This window comes from Sceloporus occidentalis, unplaced genomic scaffold, assembly GCF_023333645.1.
Source record: "Sceloporus occidentalis isolate IW3139 unplaced genomic scaffold, rSceOcc1.0.p SCAF_2, whole genome shotgun sequence".
Classification (NCBI taxonomy): Eukaryota; Metazoa; Chordata; class Lepidosauria; order Squamata; family Phrynosomatidae; genus Sceloporus; species Sceloporus occidentalis.
The window spans coordinates 271,476,099-271,502,459 of NW_028316982.1; the positions used below are offsets into that span (position 1 = coordinate 271,476,099).

The following is a 26,361-nucleotide window of genomic DNA, read 5'->3' on the forward strand; positions in this document are numbered from 1 at the left end:
CAAACAAACCCGGAATTAATTGGAAGGTTTTTTAGAGGATGTAAAATAAAGAAGAGGACTAGAGATTCCAAACGTAAAATTCTTATTTTGAGTCAGCTAGTTTAATATGGCTCAGACAATGGATTAGATGAGAAAATGAAACAGATTTGGAGTTAAATGGACACGGACTAATAGCAGGTTGGCATGAGTATTTATGGCACAACAAAGTGAAAATTAATGCTGGGTTTGAAGACCATGCAATAAGAAGATCTCTCTTAAGAGTCTGGAAAATATATTTATAAAATATATACATTCCAAAAAGCGAACTTGGATTTTGCCATTTTATATAAGGGACACTGTGCCGTGGAATTGGAGGGTATGTAATGGGACTCACAAATGGCTCAGTGCTATGGAATTCTGGGATTTGTGAGCTATTTAGCCTTCACTGTCAGAGAGCTCAGGTGTCACAACAAACTACAAATCCCTGATACTATGGTTAGTTTGGAGTCTAGTAGGTTATACTATGATGCCTGACTTGTGGGTTCAGGCTTGATTGTAATATGTAAGGAAAATATATAGTGTAGTGGTTAGAGAGTTGGATTAGGGATGCATCTACATTGCAGAAATAATGCACTTTGACAGCATTTTAACTGCCATGGCTCAGTTACAGATGCTTTAATTTGGTATGTTTTTATATTGTATATTGTATTTTTACATGCATGTTATAACCCGCTTTGATCTCTGGAAAAGCGGGCTAGAAATAAACAATATTATTATTTTTAATATTATATGTATTATTTATTACACATTATAATTATATGGTATATATATATTATTTTATTATATTATTTATTATTATTACTTATTATAATATTTTATTATTTGATCCATAGGGTGAGGCAGGATATATATAAATAAAAATTATTATTATTATTAGTGTTTGTTTATATAGTGCCGTACGTTTTGCACAGCACTTTACAGTGTCATCAAAACAACATAAAACCTGCCCATGGGGTACCCAATCTAAAATCACAAAATATAAAACATAGTAAAGAGACAATTTATCTAATTAAAATAGTGATAAAACTACGAAAATATAGACAACAACAACAATCCTGGGAGGAATTAAATGGAAAGACCCTCCGCACTGCACCGCTCTGGTACCACAACCAAGTACCATTCCCAGAATTTCATAGCATTGGACTCCTGGCAGTTAAAGTGGTGTCGAACTGGATTATTTCTGCAGTGTGGATGCAGCCTCAGAGTGAACCGTCAGCCTGCGCACAACCCCAAACCAACCCACTGCCCTTGTAACACGACCGTTTGCCCCACATGCCATGCCATTCAGTCTGCTGAATTGACAGGGCAGCGATGGATTAAGCCGTGGATTAGTGTCCTGACAATAGGTGGTGAGATGCCATTTAGCCGTGCCAGCAGAGAAAAGAGATTAAGAGGCAGGGAGAGCGGGGAAACCTCATTTAACCTGCTGGCAGGTCTGATGGTGGAAGTGCGCTTATAGGGCCGGGTGAGAAACTGCAGCAGGTTTTGGGGTCTCTTTTTCCATCCAAGGGACCTTCTGGAGGGTTGCACTCATTTAAATAGTGCTTGTGATGACACTTAAAAGACCTAGTCTGATAATGTCCAAAATTCACAAAACTGTGGTACCTTTCTTGGCCAACCAAAATGCACAATGTACGTGTTGCAAGCTTTTGAAGCTCCACTGGCTTCTTCACCAGACAAAGGTGGTAAAACCCATACAGGAGAACAAAATGGAAGATGTCAGTCCTAGGCCTGCATTTTGCTGTTTTCGTTCTCAGTTGAGATGGTATGGAGGGGGCACCGTAAATGCTCGACTGTTAGTCAGCCTCATATATAAGCCGAGGGCAAGTTTTGGGGCCAAAATTATGGATTTTGATATGACTCATGGATAAGTTGGGGATAAAATGTAGGGACAAAGTGTGTAAAGGATGAACTCTATTGTCTTCATACAGAAATGTCTTATTCAGATCCTTCTAAGCCCAGTTCCTCTTGGCACTCCTTTGAGGGGAAGCACCAAGGAGGTGCCACCAATGCCCTTTTCCCACCCAAGCAATCAAAAAGGCATCACAGTGTAAAGAATAGAAGGGTTTGATGCTTCTTTTGGGTGCGCCCGAGATGAACTTAACTCTTACCTTTTGCCACTCTATTCAGAGAAAAGTTAAAATATAGTACTTACATTGACCCAAGGATAAGTCGACCCAGTTTTATGGGGTCAATTTTTTGACTAAAATTTCTAGACTTACACATGAGTGTATACAGTAATATGGCAGAAGTTGAACATAGAGTTGTGCTGGAGGAGCTAGAGCAGTGGTTCCCAACCTGTGGGTCGGGACCCCTTTGGGGGTCGAATGACCCTTTCATGGGGGTCGCCTAAGACCACTGGAAAACACCTATTTAATTACAGTTATGAAGTAGCAACGAAAATAATTTCATGGGTTTGGGTCACCACAACATGAGGAACTGTATTAAAGGGTGAAGTCATTAGGAAGGTTGGAAACCACTGAGCTAGAGATTCCGAGAGACATCACTTTCCTAGGCATTTTTAGGTCCTTCGGCACGATTCTGTGGTCACCTTCCACCAGAGGTTGACCACAGAGTCATGCTAGAGGACCTAGATATTCCTAGAGAAAACATATTAATAAAATCCATGAATAATCAAATCTGCAAAAGTCAAAGCTATAAATGTGGTCTCCCTTTTCCCAGCCTAAACCTGCTCTTCGTATGATCTTTTCTGCATACAAGTTGAATAAATAGGGTGAAAGGATCTTTGCCAACTGGGAACCATTATGTTTCTCCATATTCTGTTCTAACAGTTGCCTTGTGTCTTGAGTACAGATTCCTCATCAAGACTATCAGATGTGGTGGCACCCTACAAGGCCCCATTCACACTACAAAATAACCTGGTTTGGAAACCGAGTTATTTCCCTGGCATTCAGACTTGCACTGATTGTACTTGGTGCAGTTTGTGGAGGTGGAGGCAACTAAAAAGCCCATTTAAACCGTTGCATTTGGCACCAGATCCCTTAGCAGTTCTTCATTTAAAGAACCACAACAATCTGCATCTCTGCTAGTGTGAGTAAGCTATAGGATCGATACGGATTGCACAGCCATCGTTCAGGAAATGGAAGTGCCTCCATTTTGATCCGGAATGGTGGCAAATGGGTTCAGACTGCATTGAAATGCCATGGAGAGACTGGATGCCTTAAAATGTTGTGGGAATGGTGAATTGATTTCAAATCGATTCACAGATGCAGATTTCTCTGTGCAAAAATCGTTAAGTGTGACTGGCTCCTAAGTCTTTAAGAGCCATCCATAACTTTTCGTGATCTATGCAGTCAAAGGCTTTGCTATATAGTCTATAAAGCCTGACCTTGCATTCTGCAAAATCAGGGAAGGATTTATCCTTGTGACCAAGGAATGCAGTGCATTGAATGCCGAAGCCAGGGCATGACATCACCAACAACCAATGGGAGGGAAACTGCAGAATTGCAAAGTGGTTCCACCTCTGTAGTAGGGGGCCATTTGCTTGGTTTTTGCAGATCTGTCCTTTGCACAGCTGCTCCCAGCCTCCTCTTTTGATGCTGTGCATTCTCTTCCATGGACTCTTCTCGCCATTCTTCTCTTCTCCCTGCAAACTGTGGGATTCAATAGGAGAAAAATCTCAGGTCCTCTGACCCCAAGTCAAATGAATTCTTAAGGTCAGATTAAAATTCAATGCACTGCTGTGGTTGTGCAAATTGAGCATTGGTGCTCATTCATCTGAGACATCCTTCTCTGAAAGCATGGGTTTACGGTTGCATCAGTGAGCCTGGAGAGATGAATGGGCAGGAGAGCCAGCTGTTAGAAAGACAAACGTTAATATACAGCATCTTGCAATCTGAGAGACCCAGACAAGGCATGGCACAGAGGTGCTTAATAAGTAATGATCGGACAAAAGGCATCCTGGAATCCAAGGAAATGGATACATGCGCTCTACATGCCAAGGGATGCATCAGCCGGTCTCTTAGAAATCTCACAGAGGTCACCTTGCATGACCCTGAAAAGCAAACTAGGAGGAAGGGAGGATAGAAACATATTTGCTGGAAGGAGGGCCTGCTGGATGTTCATCAATCCCTGCATAGACTCATGTATAATAAGAAGTCTAGAATAAAAATTAGTAAAAAAGTGACCCCAAAAACCTGGGTTGACTAATCCTTGGGTCAATGTAAGTATTGTACTTTAATTCTTATTTTAAAAAAGAACCATTCCCTGGTTAAAGGCACAATTTGTCCTGGAAGCACTGACCCCCCCCCCCCCCACACACTTATTATTATTATTATTATTATTATTATTATTATTAACCTTTATTTATTTTTTACAGCGCTGTACATACAATCTTTTTAGTTAGATGGTTCCCTGCCCTCGGGCTTACAATCTAAGAAGACATGACACAGAAGGAGAAGGGAGTGGTGGAGGGAAAGGGTAAGAGGTCCAGCAGTTCCTCTCTACCTCCGAGGCCTGGACCAAGGCAGATGGACTGGAGGGAGGGCTTGGGTTCTTAATGGATGGTTAATCATTTTCCAGGGAAAATACATACTCTCAAGTAGGATAATGCATATACAGTACATAGCAATACAGGAAATGGTTTGATAAACAGGCACCAAAAGAACATCAAATAGTAAACGACAATTATGCAATGCCTGGGAAGGCTTCTCTGAACAGGATGGTTTTCAACTCCGTTTTGAAGCTGGTTAAAGAAGTGATGGCTCTTGCTTGTGGGGGAAGAAGGTTCCAGGAGTGAGGGGCAGCAAGTGAAAAGGGGCGAATCCGGGATAGGGCAGAGGAAATCCTGGGCTGAGACAGTAGACCTTGACTACCAGAACGGAGGGCCCTGGTGAGGGGAAATAAGGTCTGATAAGTAGGGAGGGGCCAGACCATGAAGGGCTTTAAATGTCGACTTTAAACACACTATTCTCTCACCCATCCAGCTTTTAGGAGGAGCATTAACAGTTGCACATGCTGGGATCTTTAAATTTATTATTAAAAGTTTTATTAAAAGTTCTTTGGCATTGTTTTCCTTGCTTTATCCTCTAGATCCGTTATCTCATGCCCCTAAGTTTTATCCTTGACTTATCCTCCCTTCATCCTCCATCTTGAAGGAGAGAGAGGCAGGCTAGCACCACCAGGCCTGCCTGGAAGAAGAAAAGACCTCCCTTCAGCCACCATCTTGAGGGAGAGAGATTGTATTGTATTGTATTGTATTGCATTTTTGTTCTGTACACCGCTATGATCATTGCGGAATAGCGGTCTATAAATAAAATGTATTATTATTATTATCCCTGGGTCATATAAAAATCCATAATTATGGCCAACAAACCTGCCCTCGACTTATAGTTGAGTATATATGGGATTAATTAAGGAAACATATACAGTGGGTCCTTAGTCTCTGCTGCGGTTTGGTTGCAGGACCCAACTCTATGGTTTTATGATCATGCACTTATCTTTTGCCTATATACACATTTACAGGCAGCCAGGAGGCCCATGCAATAACACAAGTCATCATGGATATCTAGGACAATCTGAAACCACAGCCACAGCCAGCCTTTGTGTTTATGCGCCTCTGCTTCTGAGCAACCAGAGCAAGGCATAAACCCACTTCCGAGGCTTGCGCGCAACCTGCAATGGCCTCCCCCTATTCTCCCCCTGCAATGGGCCTTCCTTGCCCAGATGATCCCATCTCCCTGCAGGGCTCATGGTCACCATGGCAACAGAAGAAGTCTTGATAAGGGAGGCCAAAGGATGCTCTGGCAGGGAAGCCAGCTGTGAGTGTCTATGTGCCTTTGAGTCACCTGGGGACTTTTGGTAGCCTCATTCGTTTCACAGGGTTTTCTCAGGCAAGGAAGAGGTGCTTTTGCTAGTTCCTTCCTCTGTATGTTCCACCACATGCATTCCTTTTCAGGGTTGGCAAGGGCTCCTCCTTATAATCATACAACCCTAGAAGTTGGAAAAGAACCCCAAGGGTTATCCAGTCCGATCCCCTTCTGCCATGCAGGAATACATAGAATTGGAAGATAACTCCAAGGGCCATCCAGTCTAACTGCCTTCTTCTGTCATGAAGGAATACACAGAATCCTAGAGTTGGAAGAGACCCCAAGGGCCACCCAGTCTTACCGCCTTCTTCTGCCATGCAGGAATACATTGAATCCTAGAGTTGGAAGAGACCCCAAGGGCCATCCAGTCCAACCTCTTTTTGCAGGAACACATACGACCCTAGAGTCATAAAAGGCCCCAAAGGCCATCCAATCCAACCTCCTTCTGCTATGCCAACTAGTCCAACCCTTTTCTGCCATGCAGGAATAGCTGGGATCCTAGAGTTGGAAGGGACCCCGAAGGCCATCTAGTCCAACTCCCTTCTGCCATGCAGGAATACCCGACTCTAGGATTCTATGAATACATTGGAAAGCTGTCCAAAGCAGCTCTCATTAGATGTAAATTCATGTTCACATTGCACAATATGGGGCAGTCTCATCTGATCTATGCCATGGTTGCTTTTTTAACAGATGCATGGATTAAAGTGGGGCCAAACTGCAAAAACAATTCTTCAGTATAGATGTACTCTTTGAATATATATATATATATATATATATATAATCTCTGTAAGAATAATAAATAAATAAATATTACACACACACACACATTCATGTGCAAATATTTTGTGGATGTTCATATATAAAATCAAGCTCCAAATATAACTGATATATAATATAATATGTTATAATATGCTATAATATAATAGAATATAATCGAGGCATGGGGAGAGGCGGGTAAGAAATAATAATAATAATAATAATAATAATAATAAAACAATAATAATAATATAATAATAACGATTTATTGATAGCCTGCCCAATCATGAAGAATCCAGACGGGTTACAACAGTAAAGAAAATACATAGCAAATAATAGTAACAATAAAAATAACATAACAAATCACAATAAGAATAAACAGCAAAAATACATAGCAATTCACAACAACAATAAAAATAACCATGAAAAATGCATAGCAACTAACAGCAAAACAGGTACAATAAAAGAATTAATCATCATATTATATTAAAAGAAGAAAGGCATTCTGTTCTTGTGGGTTTTTTTAACTGCATGATTTGCCTCACAGCTGACCCCTTGTTTTATTTTTAATATTATTATTATTATTATTATTATAAAATTATTATTATTTGCACTCATAGCTGACCCCTTGTTTTCTTTTTATATTATTATTATTACATTATTATTATTATAGTATTATTTTTATTATTATTATTTGCACTTATAGCTAACCCCTTGTTTTCTTTTTTCTTTTATTAATGTATATCATTATAATAATAATAATAATTAAATTTACCATTACTGTATTATTGTTGTTATTATTTTCACTCATAGCTGACCCCTTGTTTTCTTTTTATATCCTTGTTTCTTTTCTTTTTTATTATAGTAATACGTATAATAAAATAATAATAAGATTATTATTATAGTATTATTGTTGTTGTTGTTGTTGTTGTTGTTATTACAACCAGGCTGCTTTTCTTGTCCCACAAAAACCTATCCCTGCAAGGACTAAGAAACAAACTACAATACACCCAAACACCAGCTTTCCCTTCTTCTTTTTGCAAACAAGCAGGGCTTTTCTTCCTTCCATCCAAAAGTACTGTATAGCAAGTGCTTTGAGGGCATGTCGGGAAATAGAGTCCGGACCAAACCCTGCACAGTAGAGGAAAAACCCGAAAAATAACTACATTTCCCAGAGGCCTCCGCGGCATGTTCCTGAGTCTCCCTGAAAGAGAGGGAGGAGGTTGCGCGCGCAGCCAAAACTCCGGGAGGCGGGGTGTGTGGGTGGGCGGGGTTTATATATATGTACAGTATTTCAGCTGGGGTGGGCGGGGTCTAGCGTCTGGCGCGTGCCGACGGCCGCCGAGGGCGCTGGAGTGGGCGTGTCCCTCCGCGGGCGGTGGGCGTGGCTCCCCTTCCTCTCCTCCCCTTCAGGGGCTGGTTGTTGACTGTCTGCCCTCAGTCGGGCGCAGAGGCCCGCGCGGGAAGGAGGTGGGTCTATGCTGCTCCGTCGGCGTGGATCCTTTGAGAGGGAATTTGGGGAGTGTGAGTGGGCCTGAGAGGGAAGAGGAATAAGGAGAACGCCTGTGTGTGTCCTTTGCGGGGTTGTGTGTGTGTGTTTTGTGAAGATACTGATATAAAGGGATGTCTGTTTAAATATCTATTTGAACTGTTGTGTATGTGTATTTTGTGAGGATGCTGATATAAGGGGATAGCTATCTATATAGATATCTGTATATTTGTGTGATTGTGTGTATTTGTTTTCTGATTATACTGACACAGGGATATCTGTCTACATATCTATATCTCTTTGTACAGTTGTGTGTGTGTGTTTTGTGAGGATACTGATACAAGGGGATATTTATCTAGATACCTATATCTGTTTGTGGGGTTGCGTGTGTGTGTTTTGTGAGGGTACTGATATAAAGGGATCTCTATTTTTCTAATATTTATATCTATTTGTATAGTTGTGTGTGTGTTCTGTGAGGAAACTGATGTGAAGGGTAGCTGTCTATGTCTATAGATATCTATATGCACTTGTGTGGTTGTGTGTCTGTTTTGTGAGGATACTGGTATAAGAGGCTATCTATCTAGGTATCTATTATCTATTTGTGTGGATGTGTGTGTGTGTCTCATATCAGGGAATACATATATATATATATACACACACACACACACACACATACATACAGATAAATATAGAGATTTGTATGTATGTATAGGTAGCCCAGACCTTTGTCCCCCCCCCCCCAAATTTAAGATCCCCAATTTTTGGCTTCTTCCCTCCCTCCCTCCCCCCCTTTTCGCCTCACAGCTACAATTGGGAAGAGGGGGGGCAGAAGGAAGATTGACAGGTTAGGAATAGGCCCCTCCCTCAAATTTGGGAGAGCCCCTCCTCTCACTCCCCCCAAAAAACCCCACCGCTCCCATTTCTCCACCTTCTTCATGCTCTGGTCTGCAAAGTGGTGCTGCTGCTGGTGTGCAAGGAAGGCGTGACCGATCCACACCAGAACAGGGGTGTGTGGGTGGGACTGTGGTGAGCCCTTGCACACGCTGGTGAACCTCCTCCACTTCTCCTTCTCCTCTTGCACCTTTTCCAGCAGTGTCAGGTTGTCCTGTTGGCTGCGCCAAGGGGAAGACCACCCTCCACACCTTTGGGAAGAAGGAACATGGGGGACCGCCGAGACGTCGGGGACGTCAACTCCAACCTGATCATCACCCACAGCACCGGGGACTCCCAGCTGGACAAGGCGGTCTGGCAGTGGCTCACCTGGGACAAGGTGGGTGATAAGAGCAGTGTCGCCCCCAGGAAGGGGACCGTCAATGGCACCCACCCTCCTCCTTGGCCTCATCTCTTAACTAAGTGCCTCCACCTTTTCATCATATCTGTTATCTCTGTCTGCCTCACGCCTGCAGCATCAGGGAAGAGGAGCTGTAAGAGGGAAGCCACGCTATACATTTCGCTCGCAGTCACTTGCCTTGCCTGCCAGGACCAGTAATAGGAGACAGGAGCTTGTCTCATGGGTTGCTCTGCAGGGTGTGTGCCTGTGTTCCCAAAAACCATGCCTGGAATCTTTATTGGAGAGAGTTTTTTTTACAGCACCACATTATACAGTATATATATGTATTTTTGTGTGTATACACTATACACACACAGACAGTGGGCTCTTGGTATCCATTAAGGTTTGGTTCCAAGACTCCTGTGAATATCAAAATCTGTGGCTGCTCAAGTCCCATTATATACACTGAGGCAATAATAATAATAATAATAATAATAATAATAATAAAAAATGGACCCTTAGTATCTGCTGGGGTTTGGTTCCAGGACCCCCTGTGGATACTGAAATCCATAGATGCTTAAGTCCCATTAAATACAATGAGGCTCTTGTAAAATGCTGTATAAAATGGCAAAATGAAGGCTTGCTCTTTGGAATTTATTTATTGAATATTTTAAAGCTGTGAATGGTTGAATCTGTGGATAAGGAATCTTTGGATACAGAGGGTCTACTGTGTGTGCGTGTGTGTTTATTTATATGTATATTTGTTGTTGTTGTGTGCCTTCAAGTCTTTTCTGACTAACAACTACCCTACGGGTTTTCTTGGCAAGATTTGTTTAGAGGGGAGTTGCCTTTGCCATCCCCTTCCTCCTCATTTGGCACATTTTGGCAGCACCAACTCTCAGGTTGTCATGTCTGTGGTGCCAAGCTGAAGACACCCACACCTTTAGCAAGAAAAAAATGGAGGAACCACCAAAATGTTGAGGGTATCAACTTCCTTTGAGGCTGCGAGAGTGGGACTTGCTGAGGGGGTTTCCATTGCTGAGTGGGCATTTGAACCCTGGCCTCCCAGGGTCTTAGTCAACACTCAAACCACCATACCACATATACACACACATACGTATATATTTCTTCTCCTTTGTAGGGTGGGTGAGTTTTTTGGCAGGATACCTGAGGGAAGTAAAAAAGATCATGCCTAGAGTGAGTCTCTGAATATTATTTTTTCATGTGCAATACATTGCTTGTGTCTGTATGTGTTTTTCCTACCATTTCCATTAGCATGTCTCCACTGGTATTGTGACAGGTTCCAGTTACTGTCCTGGTACCCTCACATTCTTTTTAAATATAAGGGTCAGTGTGTGAAGCTGGACAGTTGGCAAGGTGGGCATTTTCTGTGGCTTTGGAGAAAAAATGGTTACCTGGCCCTCTTCTTTCTCCCAAAGAGAAACTGCTCCTTGTTTCAACACCATGCTCTGATATGCTGGTATGCTTCATAAACATTGATGCTGTGTAGGACAGTGACTCATCTCATCGATGATGATGGTATAGTAGCGGCTTGCAGTCAGGAAATGTCTCTGCGGTGCTGGATGTTTTGCATTTTCCCCTTAAAATGCATTATTGTCAATAAGGGACAGTGCTCTGGTTTTGGGTTTCTGTTGCCTTTGCTGAGCAGTGGAAGGCCAAGATTAAACTTCAGCAACCTTCCTGGGAAAGCTGTTTTGCCTTAAGCTTTGGTGCTGCTCATTTTTGGAAAAAGTAAAGAACTCCGGAGTCCAGTTTATTGACTCTTTAAAAACACTGCCCTTTTTAAATTTTGGCAGTGGTTTTGTTTTTGTCCATTTTTAATCAGTTGTGTGAGTGTGTTTTAGCCACAAACCTTGGATCTGGTTCTCTTCACGTCTTTTCTTTGCAGTCTGCCACTCCTTGGTGGATGATGTCAGTGGGAGTCTTTGGAGAGAGAGCCCTGTGAAATAGACCAGTGCCAGAGGTGTCTGAAAGAAGATGTTCTGTGATTTGGGAATGGTCTGGAGTTATTTTTATGGAATTACCTGTCAATGGGAGGCTGTCCAAAGCACTCGCTATTTTTAGCATAAAAATGAAATGAGGAAGCAAGCATTAGAAGAAAATGTAGCACCTGGCAGATGGGCTCTGAAGGACAGAGGACAATTTCTCCTTTCAGATAAACCCTGAAGATAGTGGTTCATAATTTTAATATGAAATTTCTTTATTGCCTAAATAGTTTGCTAATGATAGAGAGGCCTGATGAGTTGCCATGTCTTGATACCTCTTTTAAAAGCAGGGACAACAATGGCAAACAACCTCTGAAGAAATGATGTCAAGAAAACCCCATGATGGGCTTACCTTAGGGTCATCATAAGTTGGAAATGCTTGAAGGCACACATACACACATTGCACATTACAAATGAACACACATTGCAATGGGCCCTTGGTATCTGCTTGGGTTTGGTTCCAAGACCCCCTGTAGGTACCCAAATCCCATTAAATGCAGTGGATAGTAAAATGGTGTCTCATATCAAATGGCAAAATCAAGCTTTGCTATTTGGAAAATATATATATATATATATATATATATATATATATATCAGTATTTTCAAGACATGGATGCTTGAATCTGTGGAGACAGAGGGCTGACTGCATAATGGAATACCATGTTTTGCAGAGGTAGTTTCACTAATAGGAATTCTGTGCATTGTTGAACTAAGAGCTGCTTCTCCAAATGGAACATCTTCGGGATGCAAAGAAATGTTCTTGCATGCTGTTGAAGAACAGCATTAAGTCTTGCTGTGCATTAGTGTTGACATTCTGTTCTTTCTGGATGTGAATATTGGTTGGAGTTGTAGATGGCATGCTACATGGTTCTCTAATGTTTCATTTGTTAAAGCTGCGTCTTGCAAAGAGAAACCTGAGCCTTCAGATGTAAAATCAGAAGCAGTCATACCCATGTTCGGCTGCTCTTGATTCTGAGCATGAGTGTGCATCATTGCTGCATTATCGGTGGAGTTTGCTGATGCTGCATATTGGCTCATGAGCCATTTTAGGCAGCAGCTGCCTCCAGGGTGGAATAATAGTGGATGATTAATAATGCATGCTGCCAATTGTACAGATGAGGAGAGGAAATGAAAAAAATATTGACAGCATATGAGATGCTCTGGGTAGCGCTGGGAGGAGCACTAGTTCAGAGTACATGCTTTGCATGCAGCAATGTCCAGCTGCAGTCTCTGGCTGAGAGAGACTCAGATGGGGCTATCAGGTTGGTCACTATTGAGCTAGTGGACAGACTGACCTAGCAGAAGCCGGTTTCCTTTGCTCCACAGAAGGCCGTTTCCAGTGCTCCGTGTTCTGAATTTCTCGTGACTTTTAATAGAGGTTAGAAATGGCTAGATCAATCCTCACCACAATTTTAATCTGAAATGCTTTGTAATTAGGGATGTGGACTCATGAAAGCGCTCTCGCATTTCTCACACTTTTGGGCCTGATGTATTCATGGGGGGAGTAGTTGTGGCGGTGGTGGAGGAAGGAAGCTTTGCATTACGTCACTCTATAAATACTGCTGGCTTATGTTGGCCACGACAGGCAGTGGAGAGTGTATTTTTCCTCCTCCTTTCTGCTGAATTTTGAAAAGTAAACCTTCCATCCTCTTAAGGCCTACTGCTGTTAGGAGGAACTGCTGGTGGTACATGGATTCCGGAGGCTTTCTCCTGGCGCATCTCAGAGCCTCCGGGGAAGATACCTTTCCCCACCTGTTGACACCCTTTCTGCTGCTGGAGGGGCTCATCTGCTCACTGCTCACCTCTGGACCCTTCCACCTTGCAAATCTGTACTCTTACGTTGTGTATAGATGACTTTTTTTCAATAGGGAAAGCTTGTTGTATTGTATGTCGTCTTGCTGTACTAGATCAAGGCTGGACAGAGTATAGCGGCCCCCAAGTGCAGCTCCTAAAGCTCCCCAAAGCCCCCAGATTTTTGCCCAGAAACAGTCCACACCACAGTGGTTTGCTTGCTCTGACTCTCTTAAGATCCCCTAGACCTCACAAAACACAAAATAAATTTAGGAAGCCCCTCCAAAATGAGCTAACATGGCCGCTGGAAGTGATGTCATGTCACTTTTGGCACGTCGAACCATGCTGGTGCAGACAGTTGGATGGCAAAATGGCGCCTGACCTGTGTGCATACATACCGGTAGTTGCAGTAAAAGAAGCAAATGTACACTTTACTTAGAGACCTACAGAGGAAATGATTCTTCTAAACCATCTATTTTGATGCTATTTTTGCAGGACTGTTTGATTGCATCTGGCTGCTGGTCCACTATTGCTTTCTTTTGTTTACTGACAGACTTTGAAATATAATCTAGAGTCAGCTCAGCCTCTGTCTTAGTACTTTCTGACTGGTTTTGTTTTCTGCTGTTCCTAACATACTGGGAAAAGTATGTGGAATGCGTCTGCCTCATGGGATGTTTGACGTCAAGGAGATGAACATAAAGCTGGGAACAAGCAGTCTCCTGCGGAGGGGCCTGGGAGTGGGAGATCCATAGGGAGAGGCGGGATATAAATAAAAATGATGATGATGATGATGATGAAGGGCCCTCTGCATGCTCCTAGTTTAGGAGCCAATGATGGAAACAGACCCCTGTTGTGATGCTTCAGTTCCTGTGGTTCAGCTTGATCCCTGTGGCTTGGAGGACACCTGTTGTTGTTTGCTTTAACCATGATTTTTGGTAATAGGATTCTGGTCACAGGTTAGTGTTATATGCAGCCTAATGGTGTTTGATGAGGAAAACTATTCTGGGTGAGTATTTTTGCTTATCATTTTCACTGATTCAAATCTATATAAGATAAAAGTTAACTATCACATGTAACAAAGGCAAACTACAAACTACAAAAACTTCACACAAAATAGAATGTATACACGATCTCTATATGTACTGATTCGACAGACTAACTCAGCTGTATCTTTCCAATTCTACACACACAAACAATTTTCCTCCACACACCTAAATGTATAACAAAAATTACAACTAACAAGACAGAAAAACAAAAGATAACTTCCAATTATCTTTTCTGTACATATATTTTGACCCTTAAACTCATCCTCTCTGTCTTATCTAGAAGTTACACTTCATGTAAATCAGTATCTCACGTTAATTAACAAAACCAGCAATCAGCAAATTGCCATTATTTCCCCCAAAAAGTCAATTAGTGGTTTCCAATCTTTCAAAAATCTTGTTAAACAGTTGTCTTTACTCAAAATAGTTATTTTTGTTCATTCCAGCCAAATCATTGAGTTTTAACAGCCAGTCTTTTTTTTAGTCGTTGCTGAATTGTTCTTTCGGTTCTGAGCATATCATAGTCTTGTAGCTGTTACCATATATTGTAGTATTCTTCCATGGCTTTTTTCTAGTTGTTCAACCATCATTCCCAAAAGAAAAAAAGGTGAATATTAATCTTTTAATATTTTTTTTACATCTTACTATGTATCGGTGGCCAATATTTTTTGGCTTTCTCACACGTCCATACATTATAGAACAACCCTTCCTATTTATTGCATTTCCAGTTCAATGATCCTTTATATGTCTTAAGACAGTTTCTCTGTGTCATGTACCAAAATACATCATTTTATAAAACAAATCCTTAACATTATAACACAGGATAAATTTAAAACCTTTTGTCCCCATACTTCCCTGTTCTTCCACTTGTAGATTATATATGAAATTTCTAGCAGATCATAGTCTTCCATCTCAAACCTTAATAACAGCTTATCATAGAATCATAGAATAGGAAGAGACTCCAAGGACTGTCCATTCTGTCATGCAGGAAGACACAATCCAAGCACTGAGAGATGGCCATCCAAACTCTGTTTAAACACCTCCAAAGAAGGAGACTCCACCACACTTTCAGGCAGCGTCTTCCACTTTCGAACAGCTCTTGCCTTCAGGACCTTCCTCCTAATGTTTAAGTAGAATCTCTTTTCCTATAGCTTGCATCCATTGCTCCAGGTCCTGTTCTCCGGAGCACCAGAAGACAAACTTGTTTATATATCTTACCAGTTAACCGTTCATCATTTGTACATAATTGCCTTTTGAATTCAGACTTAATCAATTCACAGCCATAATTATTTTTATCTAGTTTAAATCTTTCAAACCATTGTAAGTAAGATAACGGTTGGAATCCATAACCTTCCCTCTATTGATTTTATGTTGCATTTTCTTTGGAAGTTCTCTGACATATCTTGGTACTGTACCTTCGACACTTTTCTTTGCCAGTTTTATAAAAAGCTTCTTGTGAGGAAACCCTTAATGGCATTTTCTGGCATCACTAAGGGTTGGCTCTTGTTCGTACTCTGAATAAAGCACATCTTACATAATTGCCGAGGTGTGCATGTCATTAAGTTGTCTCCAAATACATCTCTTCCATCACTCTAATAAGAAAACTCCCGTTTAAATGATCAAAGACCTTCTCAGCATTTAGAAAATTCAATGTGACCTTCTCACTATTTCTTTCTAAACGTTCTTATATGTTCAGTACACCCCTAATATTGTCTCTCAGTTGTCTTTAGGTAAAAGTCCACATTGGTCTTTGTGAATAAAGAATGAAGAATGGTTTTTAATCTGTCAGCCAAAAGCATCGTAAACTTATTGTCATTGTTCAGCAACGATATTGGTCTGTAAACTTTTGTCCCAGTCAAGTCCTTATCTTCTTTAGGTATCAAAGGTATATTAGATTCTTTCCACCTAACAGTTGTAATGCCATCAGAAGTTCCTCTTGAAAATACTTGTAATACATCGCTAGTAAACCATCTGGTCCTGGCGTCTTCCCTGAACCAGTTTTGTTAATGACATCAAAAATTTCTTTTGCTGTAATAGGTGCATTTATAGTTCTTCTGTTCTTCTGCAATCTTAGGCAGAAGGTTAGTTTTGTTTTTTTCTTCAAAGGAAAAACATGAAAGAAAACTTGTTCAATACAGTCTCCTTGAGATGACCTGAATGGGTGAATCCAGAACAGCCTCCCCCCGCACTTTAGATGCTGCTTACATTGGCTTAAATGGAAAAGTTTCTTTTTTGAAGTGTACAGTGGGTCCTTGTTATCTGCTGGCCTTTGTTCCAGTACCCTCCATGGATACCCAAATCTCTGGATGCTCAAGTCCCATTAAAGACAGTGGCGTACTTAAATGGTGTCCCTTATGTAAAATGGCAAAATTAAGGCTTACCTTTTGGAAGTTACATTTTTTAAAATATTTTCAAGCCGTGGATGGTTGAACCTGTGCATTAACAATCTGTGGTTACGGAGGGCTTACTGTATAGGCCAACATAAAAGAATTTACTTTGCTGTGGGCAAAATGTGGCTTGCAATGCAGCCATGCTCCTCCCAAGATGTTTTATTGCAGCCCACAGAAAACTCTGCTCCCCGTACCCCCATTTCAAGACAACTATTTTTGGAAGCTGTTTCACTTTTCTGTCTTGGCTTTCTCGCTCCCACATCCCCCAATATGAAAAAATATGAAACTGAAAGTGGACCAGAAGCTGTTTCAGGATTTTGTTCAGCTGATTTTTTAAAAAACTGCAGCCTGCATTTTTCTATCCATCTTTAAATGTACTGAAGAGACTGTATTTATTTTGGTATTCAAGTTGGTAAAATTATGTGCTTGGATATTGGTGGTATGCCAAGGGAATGCCACCTTGGGTCTCCTTGTTGCAGGGTGGCCAAATGTTGTTCCTCGAGGAGGACAAGGCAGCATAAAATGTAGGACATTATGAAATAAAACCTAAAAACACTTGATTTGAATGGATTTTCATCACTTTTTTAACCAGTTTCAAAACTGAGTTGAAGACTATATTGTTTAGGGAAGCATTCCCAGGCATTGTGACTAATTGTTATCTGATATTTTATTTTATTTGATCTTTGATGTTCTCAGTCTGTTGCCTCCTTATTTTATCTAATTCTATCTTATTTTACTATCTATTGCTTTATATGTATTTTGTAGAATGTACACCATTGGCAGGTTTTATTTTTATCGATTTTATTGTCTGTATGTACAGCGCTGTGTAAACACTATATAAATAAATAAATAATAACACTAAAAATGGAGGACATTTTGAAATTCCTCCTTGATATAAGTTTAAAATGTGGGGCATGTTCTGGAAAATGAGGATGTCTGGTCACCCTGAATTATTGGTAGAATGACTGGATATAAGTGAATAAAATAATAAGGCCATTTACCATTCCCGGCTGAGTTCAAGCAAAATGCAAGTCTTCTCAGATATTCAGGGGTTTTTTTTGGCAGATGAGCTGGTAATGGTTATACAGGGTAGACATCAATTAATGGAATAGCATTACCCATCTCTTCCTTGGCACTTTTTGGCAGTGTTTGAAAACCTAGAACCAGATCTAGAGATGGAAAGTGTGAAGGTGAAGGCTTTCACTTCCGGCATCCATAGTTTTTTGGCTATGTGGCCGTGTTCTGGAAGAATATATTCCTGACGTTTCGCATGCATCTGTGGCTGGCATCTTAAGAGGTTGGTGGCCATATACCCCACATGCTTCCATGCTACCACCCTCTGAAGATGCCAGCCACAGATGCAGGTGAAACGTTAGGAATATATTTTTCCAGAACATGTCCACAAACCCCGAAAAACCCAAAGAAAACTGGAGATGGAAAGCGTTCTCAACCAGTTGTGACAGCAGCATTATTTATAGGGTTTGTGCCACAGACTAAGCTGACCTGATACTTGGAACCACTGACTTTCAGGGTCAAAGTAGATGTGATGTTAATTATTCTTGTTTTTGTCTGTCGAGCGGCTGGTATATTTCTTTTAACTAAAGGTCCAATCCTCCTAAACCGGATCAAAACCATGGCAGAATTGGGGCTTTAATCTTTTCATGCCACTGCCCTGGTTCCCGTGGGCTGTGAGTTTGGAGCCTGCTGTTTGCAATAACAATATTAATTTATACTATTCCAGAGCTAGCGATGGGAGTAGTTCATTATTCATTTAGTAAATCAGTTATTTGCATTAAGAGAACTAAGATAGATATTTACTGCAGAGGGTAATGAGTGGGGTGTATGGGAAATGTTTATGCTTGGGAAGGCTTTTGTTGTATTTAATGAACCATTTGGAAGAGGAGGCTATTTACAGTACATTGAATTCTTTGGCTGATAGATTTCTGAACAATTAGGCAATGATGTCTAAGGCAAATGAAAATAATTATGCTAGTCCAGTGTGGAATTTGGGGTTATCTTTCCAAGTGCAAAGAAGTTCTTGTTGCAGCACTAGCTTAAGATTTTGTTGTTGTTGTATGCAGGGCTAGGAGTAAGGAGTTAAGGAGTAAGAGGTTTTTACAGGAGTAGGAGTAAGAATAAGGAGTACCAAAATATTTTTGTTACTCTTTGTTGTTTTATGCAGGGCTGGGGAGTCGAGTACGGAGTAGCGGAGTAACAGGTTATTACAGGAGTAGGAGTAACATTAAGAAAAAATACCTTGCTCCAGCGTAGGACAAGGAGTAACCTCAAAGTCACCACTGCTCTCCATTCCTGGTTGTGTGCCTTCAAGTTGTTTTTGACTTAGAGTGACCCTAAGGCCCTAAACTGGAAAATCTTGCCAAGAAAACCCTGAAGATTTGTTCAGAGGAGGTTTGTCATTGCCTTCCCCTGAGGCTGAGATGATGTGACTTGCCGAAGGTCACCCAGCCGGTTTTATGGCTGAGCGGGGAGTTAAACCCTGGTCTCCAGAATCATAGTCCATCTCTCCAGTCACTGAGCCACGCTGGCTGTCGGTTAGAGATTTTAGGACACAACAAAATGAATCTTGTCAGGATTGTCCCCTGAGACTAGATGCTAACAGCATAATCCTTCTTTATGATTTCTTGTTGTCTTGCAGAATGGTGATTAGCTTCAAGCTCAGGTTTATGGTGCTGCGCCTACTGTGGAAACTTTCCAAGTTATGGAAAAATACAGCTCTGTTTCCTATTATCCTTACTTCTTAGTGAACAGGGCAGTAATTGTTGTTGTTGCTATGTGCCTTCAAGTCGTTTCTGAGTTATGGTGACCGTATCATGGGGTTTTCTTGGTTTGCCATTGCCATCCCCTGAGAGCATGTGACTTACTCAAGGTCTTCCAGCAGGTTTCATGGCCGAGACGGAAATTGAACCCTGGCTTCCAGAGTTGCAGTCCAACACTCAAACCACTATGCTATGCTGGCTCCTAACAGAGGCATTTACAAAGTTTAAATATAAATACATCCCATTTGGACTACAGTAATTCACTCTACATAGGGCTGTCTTTGGAAACTATTCAGAAGCTGCAGCAGCTCAGAAACCAGAATACTGACTGGGGCCAGTTATAGGTAACATATAACTCCCTTGTTAAAACAAGTTTACTGGCTACAGGTTCCCTTCTGGGCACAATTTAAAATGCTGGTCGTGTCCCTGAAATTCATTTTGTTAGCTTTGGCCAACATATTCTCCAGGGAATATGATGTGTGGGTGGGAGCACAGCCCCCAAAGCAAAAAGAGCTCTGGGGGCCACATGAAGTCTATGCTTTCCCCACTCTGAAATGGACCTTTGGTCAGATCCAGCAGGCCTCATCTTATGTTCTTCCTATAAAATAAAAGACTGCAAGAGCACCTCAAAGAGCATCTGAAACTAAAGGATCTTAAGGTGCTACAAGATTCCTTTGCATAAGGGAAATTAATATAGGCTTGCACATTATCTTTCTTATTCCAAAACATTGCTGGTTGTTTTTAAAACTGTTTTTTTTAAAGGTAGAGAAAATTAAGAGAAATGTTAACCTCCTAGTCAGGGGTTGAACACATGATTCCTTCTTGCAAAAAGGCATTTTTCAAAAAGACCACTTCCTTTCTGTTCTTGAATACTATCTTTAGAGAAAAAACAATCTCTTGTCTCCTGTCCCCTTAATATCCTTTTTAAATAAACTTTCTTCTTCCTACTATCATCTCTGTGTTTCAAAGACAGATTAGAGATGAAATTGGTTTTGCTTGCAGGCATCTAAATTAACTTGCCTATCAAGCTGTAAAGTAGGACTCTTGTTGGTGATGTAAGACTTTGTTTTGTGAGGCTTGTGGTGATGAAAGCTGCAAGAATTCCTAGATAATAGTAGAGTTCAGCCAAGGTTAATTTCCTGAGGCTCATGAATCATCCATCTGCCTTGCAATTTGTTGCTTACAGTTCCCTATGACTTTTTACAGTACAGAATAATAGAACAACAGGGTTGGAAGGGACCCTAAGGGCTGTCAGTGCAGGAGCTCCAGCAGGGAGCTGTCCAGCCTCTTTTGGAAAATGCCCAGAGAAGGAGACCCCACCACTTCTCCAGGCAATTGCTTTCATTGCTGAGCCACTCTCATCATCAAGAAATTTCTTCAAACCTTCAAGCAAAATCTACCTTCCTGTAACTTAAAACCATCACCCCAGGAGGGTGACTAAAATGCTGAAGGGTCTGAAAACCCTGAAGCCCTATGAGGAGTGACTTAGGAAAGCTGGGGATGGTTAAGAGGTGAGATGATCGCCATGTTTAAAGAATCCCCCCCCCCCCCCGCTTTTTTGCAACCACTCTTCTATCAATGGAGGATATTTTGCTTGCCATTTTTTTGCTATTAACAGTCTTGCCACAGTAACTGAATAAATTACAGATCTCCAATACTTGCCTTAATCTTCTTTATGTAGAGTGGAGGTCATATTGAGCAAATACAGCTCAGGAACTAGAGCATATTGTATTTTAAATACTTTCTGCATTGTTATGTGGATTTTAAACCAATATTTCTTGATTTTGGTGCATGGCCACCACATCTATATGTGGTAAAGAGAACCTTCTTTATGGCACTTCCAGCACTTATTTTTTCCTAGTTTGTATATCCTATCTTGTTTGAATGTAGTACCATCTATTAATGATTTTAATGTAGCTTTCCTTTAAGTTTTCAAATGCCATTAACCTCTTTTAGAGCTTTGGCTCTCATCATCATCATCATCATCATTTTAATTTTTACCCGTCTCTCCTCACGTCTCGAGGCGGGCTACAACATAGTTAAAACAAAATCATTACACAAAATACATATATAACCATGAGTACCTTTGTTGTCTATAAATCACTGTGCTGGAGTGTTTGGATTGGAATGTGCCTTAGCAGGGTTAAGCAAAACGCCTTTGGTTTCACAGAATGTGAAGGTGGCTGTGTTGTCTGGTCCAGGTGTGAATGTGAGAGTATCTTGTGTTGTGAGAAACCTGGCTGGAGATGATGAGAAGGGTGTGCAAATAATTTCTAGACTCTTCCAGTGTGCTGCAGCTATTCAGGCCCATAGCCCTGTTTCTGTGCCTTGTTCACAAGAGGAAATGAATCCTTCCGCTTCCAAATTTTCCCTGCAGGTCTCTTGGAGTCAGGATTTTTCTCTGACATCTCATGAACTGCTTGAACTAGAGCCTGAATTTACCTGAATATTGTGCACTTGTGACTTACTTTCTGAGATCTGCCACTTTCAGGTTTCGCAAGCTGCTTGGTGCCTGGCAGCCGCTGGACCTGGGAGCTGGCTGACCTCTTTGTGGTAAATGTCACTGTTGCTCAGTCACCCTCCGGACCTTGGATTCCATTGCCTTTTTTAAACCTCTGCTGAGGAGTTTGGTTTACTCTCTGCACTTATGGAGGAGCAGCTTGAGATCTGCAACAGACTGCACTATACCTGTGTGTTGTTTGACATCTATATATAATCAAAATTAGTTCATTTTATGATGTTGTACAAATTGCTCTTCAGCTCATTCTGCACTGTCAGCCAGCCAGCCAGCTCCAAGTTCTGGCTGAAGCTGAAAAGCAATTAAAAAACAAAGAAACCATGTGTACCTTGAAAAGATTACAGCCTGCGATTACATACTCAATTCAAAGACAACCTGCAGAACAAAAAGTGTTACGCATGCAAGGCTTTCAGAAGTCATCTTGGATTTCTTCTTCTTCTCTCAGAACAGGTTCTATCTTGCATTTATGACTGGAATGAATTGCTGCATAGGTGCACTCATATGTGTGCCCTTAGGACACTTGTATGAAAACAAGGCAGAGGCATGTTGGAAAGATCTAATGACTGAAATTTGAATCTATCCAAACTGAGCAGTCATAAACAATAGAACATTATCTAATTTAAGTGAACATTCTGTGGGTTATTAGCTCTGTGGAGTGTTTTATTCTCTGGCAGGGTGGGCAACTGCCAGGGATTTTGGGGCATTTGGAGGACCATACCCCACTGCTATGCCTTCATCTCGGATTTTTTACTATTATTATTTTCTTAGGGAGTGTTTATGGCCTTGTATGCCCCTTGGGGAGACCTTGGTAAGATGTGCCACCCTATTTAACCCTTTGCAATAAAATAAAATCAAATATTTTAAAAATCAAGGTTTCCCCCAATTGCCCTCCAGAATGTGTGTGGGCATTTAGTGTTAAATATTTGGCCTTATTCAACCATAATAGGTCTGAGGGACCTTTTTTGAAGCAGAAGGTCAGCCAAAAGTCATAGTGCACTTCTGGTTGACTTTCTGCTGTACAATAGGCCCCCCTTGGGGAAAAATACAGAGAAACTGCTCCTGTATCCCTAGAAGGTGTGTGGGAGGGATTTTGGCAAAAAAATCCCCATTTCGAAATCACATTTCATGGGGTCTCAAAGCTCTCAAAAATGGCTCGGGGGTGATCCTAACCGTACCAAATACTGTTCAGAACTATATGATACATATTTTGTGTCATAAAATAAATGCGCTTTACTTATATACTTGTTTGAGACCAGCAAAGTGACAGTGACAGTTAAAATCACTTTAACGCGTACAAATATGCATCGTTCTGTGAGCATGACGGTTGTTTGCTCTTGTGAACGATCGATCCTGTTTTATTGTTTGTTCATACAATATTTTCAGTAAAGAAGAGATACAGACAGCAACAAGGAACTGGAGTGCAACTAAATATCACATTGAATTGTGCACAGCATATCTTCTTCATGTGTGCCTTCAAGTCATTTCTGACTTATGGTGACCCTATGTGTATTCTTGGGAAGATTTTTGCAGAGCAATTTTTCCTTTGCCTCCCTCTGAGGCTGAGAGAGAGTGACTTCCCCAAGGTCACTCAGAAGTTTTTCATGGCCAAGTGGGGATTTGAACCCTGGCCTCCAGGGCCTCTCATCATCCTCTTAGGGGTTGTTCTCACTTAAGATTTGAAACGATTTAAGATAAAACGGTTTTAATAAAATCGATTCAAAATAACACTGTTCTTATCCCGCTATCCGAATCGCTTTGTTCATCGTTCCCATCTGGTTATTTAAATCGAAGTTTTTACCTGCAAGCGTTCCTACTTGGCATGAAATCGGTGTTTAAATAAAGCGGTTCTTCTCCTCCATACCTTATTTGGAGCTGTCAATCAATAGTACGTCAGAATGACGTAGCGTTAATCCGGAATATTTGGAAGCGATTTATCTTTTGGCATCGTTTCCATTTCATTGACTGTTTGTGAATTTAGCGAATTTAGGAAAGCGAATTTAGGAAACCCAAGCTCTTTCCAGAGGAACTATGGGATAGGTTTTGCATGACAGCATCCCCTCTTCATGTCTCCCAAGACAGCCAGGGAGAATCCCTTCAGAGAGCCCAGAGATCAATGGGAGAGGCTTCTGGCAAAGCGAAGCTCTTTCCAGAGGAACTATGGGAGAATCCCTTCAGAGAGCCCAGAGATCAATGAAGGAGGCTGCTGGAAAAGCAGGGAGGGAGCACTCTTCCCAAAGATTCTCTTTCCAGGGTTGGAGGAGAAGGCAGATTCCATTTGAGAAAGGGAGAGAGAAAGGCTCTATCCCCCCCCCCCCCATTGGTTAGAGCCCTTCCCTGCCTGGGCGAGATCAGATGTCTCCTCGCGAGGAGCCATCCCTTCCCTGCCTCTCCTCCGTTAGAAATAGGCTCTCCCCACACAGAGGGGAGGTTGCAATCCACCGGGGGAAGCCTTGAGCAGCCGGGACTTCAGGTGTTTAAAGCGCTGAAGAGATTAAGCGCCTGTAAACCATTAAAATAAAAAATAAAAATAATCCTTATCTCTTATTGAAAGACCACAGCGGACAAAGGGGTGAGGGAAGCAAAAATGGCGACAGCCAGACGGATGGGGACAGAAAGGGCAACTCCCCCAAGGACAGCCCCATCGCACTCCGCTCCTCCCATTCATCTAACGCAATTTCAAAGGCTGTCGTTCCTATTTAAATGCTCCGGTTCCTAAATCGAATCAATGGAAAAACGTAGGTCGGACCCTAGTGTTTTTTAACACGCGTTAAATGAGGAAGACTCGATTCAAAGTTTTATTCCGCTCTACAATTCGATTTGTAGTGGGGACGATTGCGGGTTGCTCTAGAACCGTTCTAGGTTTAAATCGGATCCTAATAGGAACGCCACTCCTTGGATTCGATTCAGAACGCGGGGTTTCACCTAGTGAGAACAACCCCTTAGTTACATTAAACCTCTGCGGCACCTTAGGCATTTTCATCATTCCATGCTGCATCTTGCCAAATAATGTAGTTCTGTCAAAACATAAATTAACTCTAAATCCATTAAAAGAAATCATAAGAGGCAAGCGGTTCCAACAGACTGTATGCAAATCAAGGTGAATTCGCATTATGCCTTCATTTGCATCATTTGATTTAACAGCATGACTTGAATTGTCTTCTTACACAAGGATGAACTTGGCTGGTTTGAACCAAAATATTTGACCTGAAATGTTGGGAGAGTGGGCTGGAGAAACTGGAACTAGACCAGCCAGACCAGGTGGAAGAGTCGACCATCGCTTGAGCCCGTGTATATTTATTCCTTTGTTTACATGGATAGTCTGCTAGCTAGCTAGCCGTCTCTACCAGCTTGCACTGCTTACTTTAGTGCTCTTTGTTCACGCGGCTTCTCCAAGGAAGGGGCATGGAGAGCTGCCCTTACCACGGCTTCTTATCTGTTGCATTAGTCAGAGGATATAAAAGTATGTTTTTATCTGTTTAAAAAAAATAGGTCAACTTTCTTAACAGTTGAGATTAGGCCTTTGTGGATAAAACAAGAGAGCCAGTGTGGTGTAGTGGTTTGGGTGCTGGACTAGGACACCAGGGTTCAAATCTGAGCTCAGCCATGGAAACCCACTGGGTGACTTTTGGCAAGTCACACTCTCTCAGCCCCAGAGGAAGGCAAGGGCAAGCCCCCTCTGGACAAATTTTGCCAAGAAAACCTTTACGGTCGCCATAGGTAAGAAATTACCTGAAGACATCAACAGTAACAAAATAAAATGAATCTTAAGTAAGTTTGGGGAGGAGTGTGTGGTATTTCTAAGTTATTTGGGCTGTTAAAATGGTCCAAAACATGTGCGGCTTAGATTGGCTCTTCACATTTCTAATAGCAACTTGAATGACCATACAATCATAGAGTTGGAAGAGACCACAAGGACCATCCAGTCCAACCCCATTCTGCCATGCAGGAAATCTCAATCAAAGCATCCCGAAACATCACCGTCCAGCCTCTGTTTGAAGACCTCCAAAGAAGGAGACTCCACTCCACTCCAAGGGGGTTTGTTCCACAGTCGAACAGCCCTTACTGTCAGGAAGTTCTTCCTAATGTTGAAGTGGAATCTCTTTTCCTGGAGGTTGCATCCATTGCTCTGCCTTCTAGTCTCTGTAGCAGCAAAAAACAAGCTTGCTCCCTCCTCAACATGACATTCCTTCAAATATTTAAACAGGGCTATCATATCACCTCATAACCTTCTCTTTTCCAGGCTAAACATCCCCAGCTCCCTAAGTCGTTCCTCATAAGGCTTTATGGTTTCCAGACCCTTCACCATTTTAGTTGCCCTCCTCTGGACACGCTCCAGTTTCTCAATGTCCTTTTTGAATTGTGGAGCCCAGAACTGGACACAATATTCCAGGTGGGGCCTGACCAGAGCAGAATATAGTGGCACTATTACTTCCCTTGATCTAGACACTATACTT

The 26,361-nt window shown here is 41.6% G+C and overlaps 1 protein-coding gene across 5 annotated transcripts in view; it reads left to right on the plus strand.

Annotated features, from left to right (window-relative positions):
• The first annotated feature begins 5,807 nt into the window (after positions 1–5,807).
• The window catches only part of LOC149320187 (glucose 1,6-bisphosphate synthase-like), a 58,621-nt gene continuing 38,067 nt past the window's right edge, over positions 5,808–26,361 (plus strand). For 2 of the 5 annotated variants that reach the window (XM_089513090.1, XM_089513094.1), the window contains exons 1-2: positions 8,060–8,147; positions 9,203–9,382. In XM_089513090.1, coding sequence (XP_089369216.1) covers positions 9,272–9,382 — 111 coding nt within the window. In that variant the 5' untranslated portion in view covers positions 8,060–8,147; positions 9,203–9,271. Of the gene's footprint in view, positions 5,820–8,051; positions 8,148–9,202; positions 9,383–26,361 lie in introns of those variants that run through there. The other 3 variants (XM_089513093.1, XM_089513091.1, XM_089513092.1) reach the window with 3 other exon arrangements.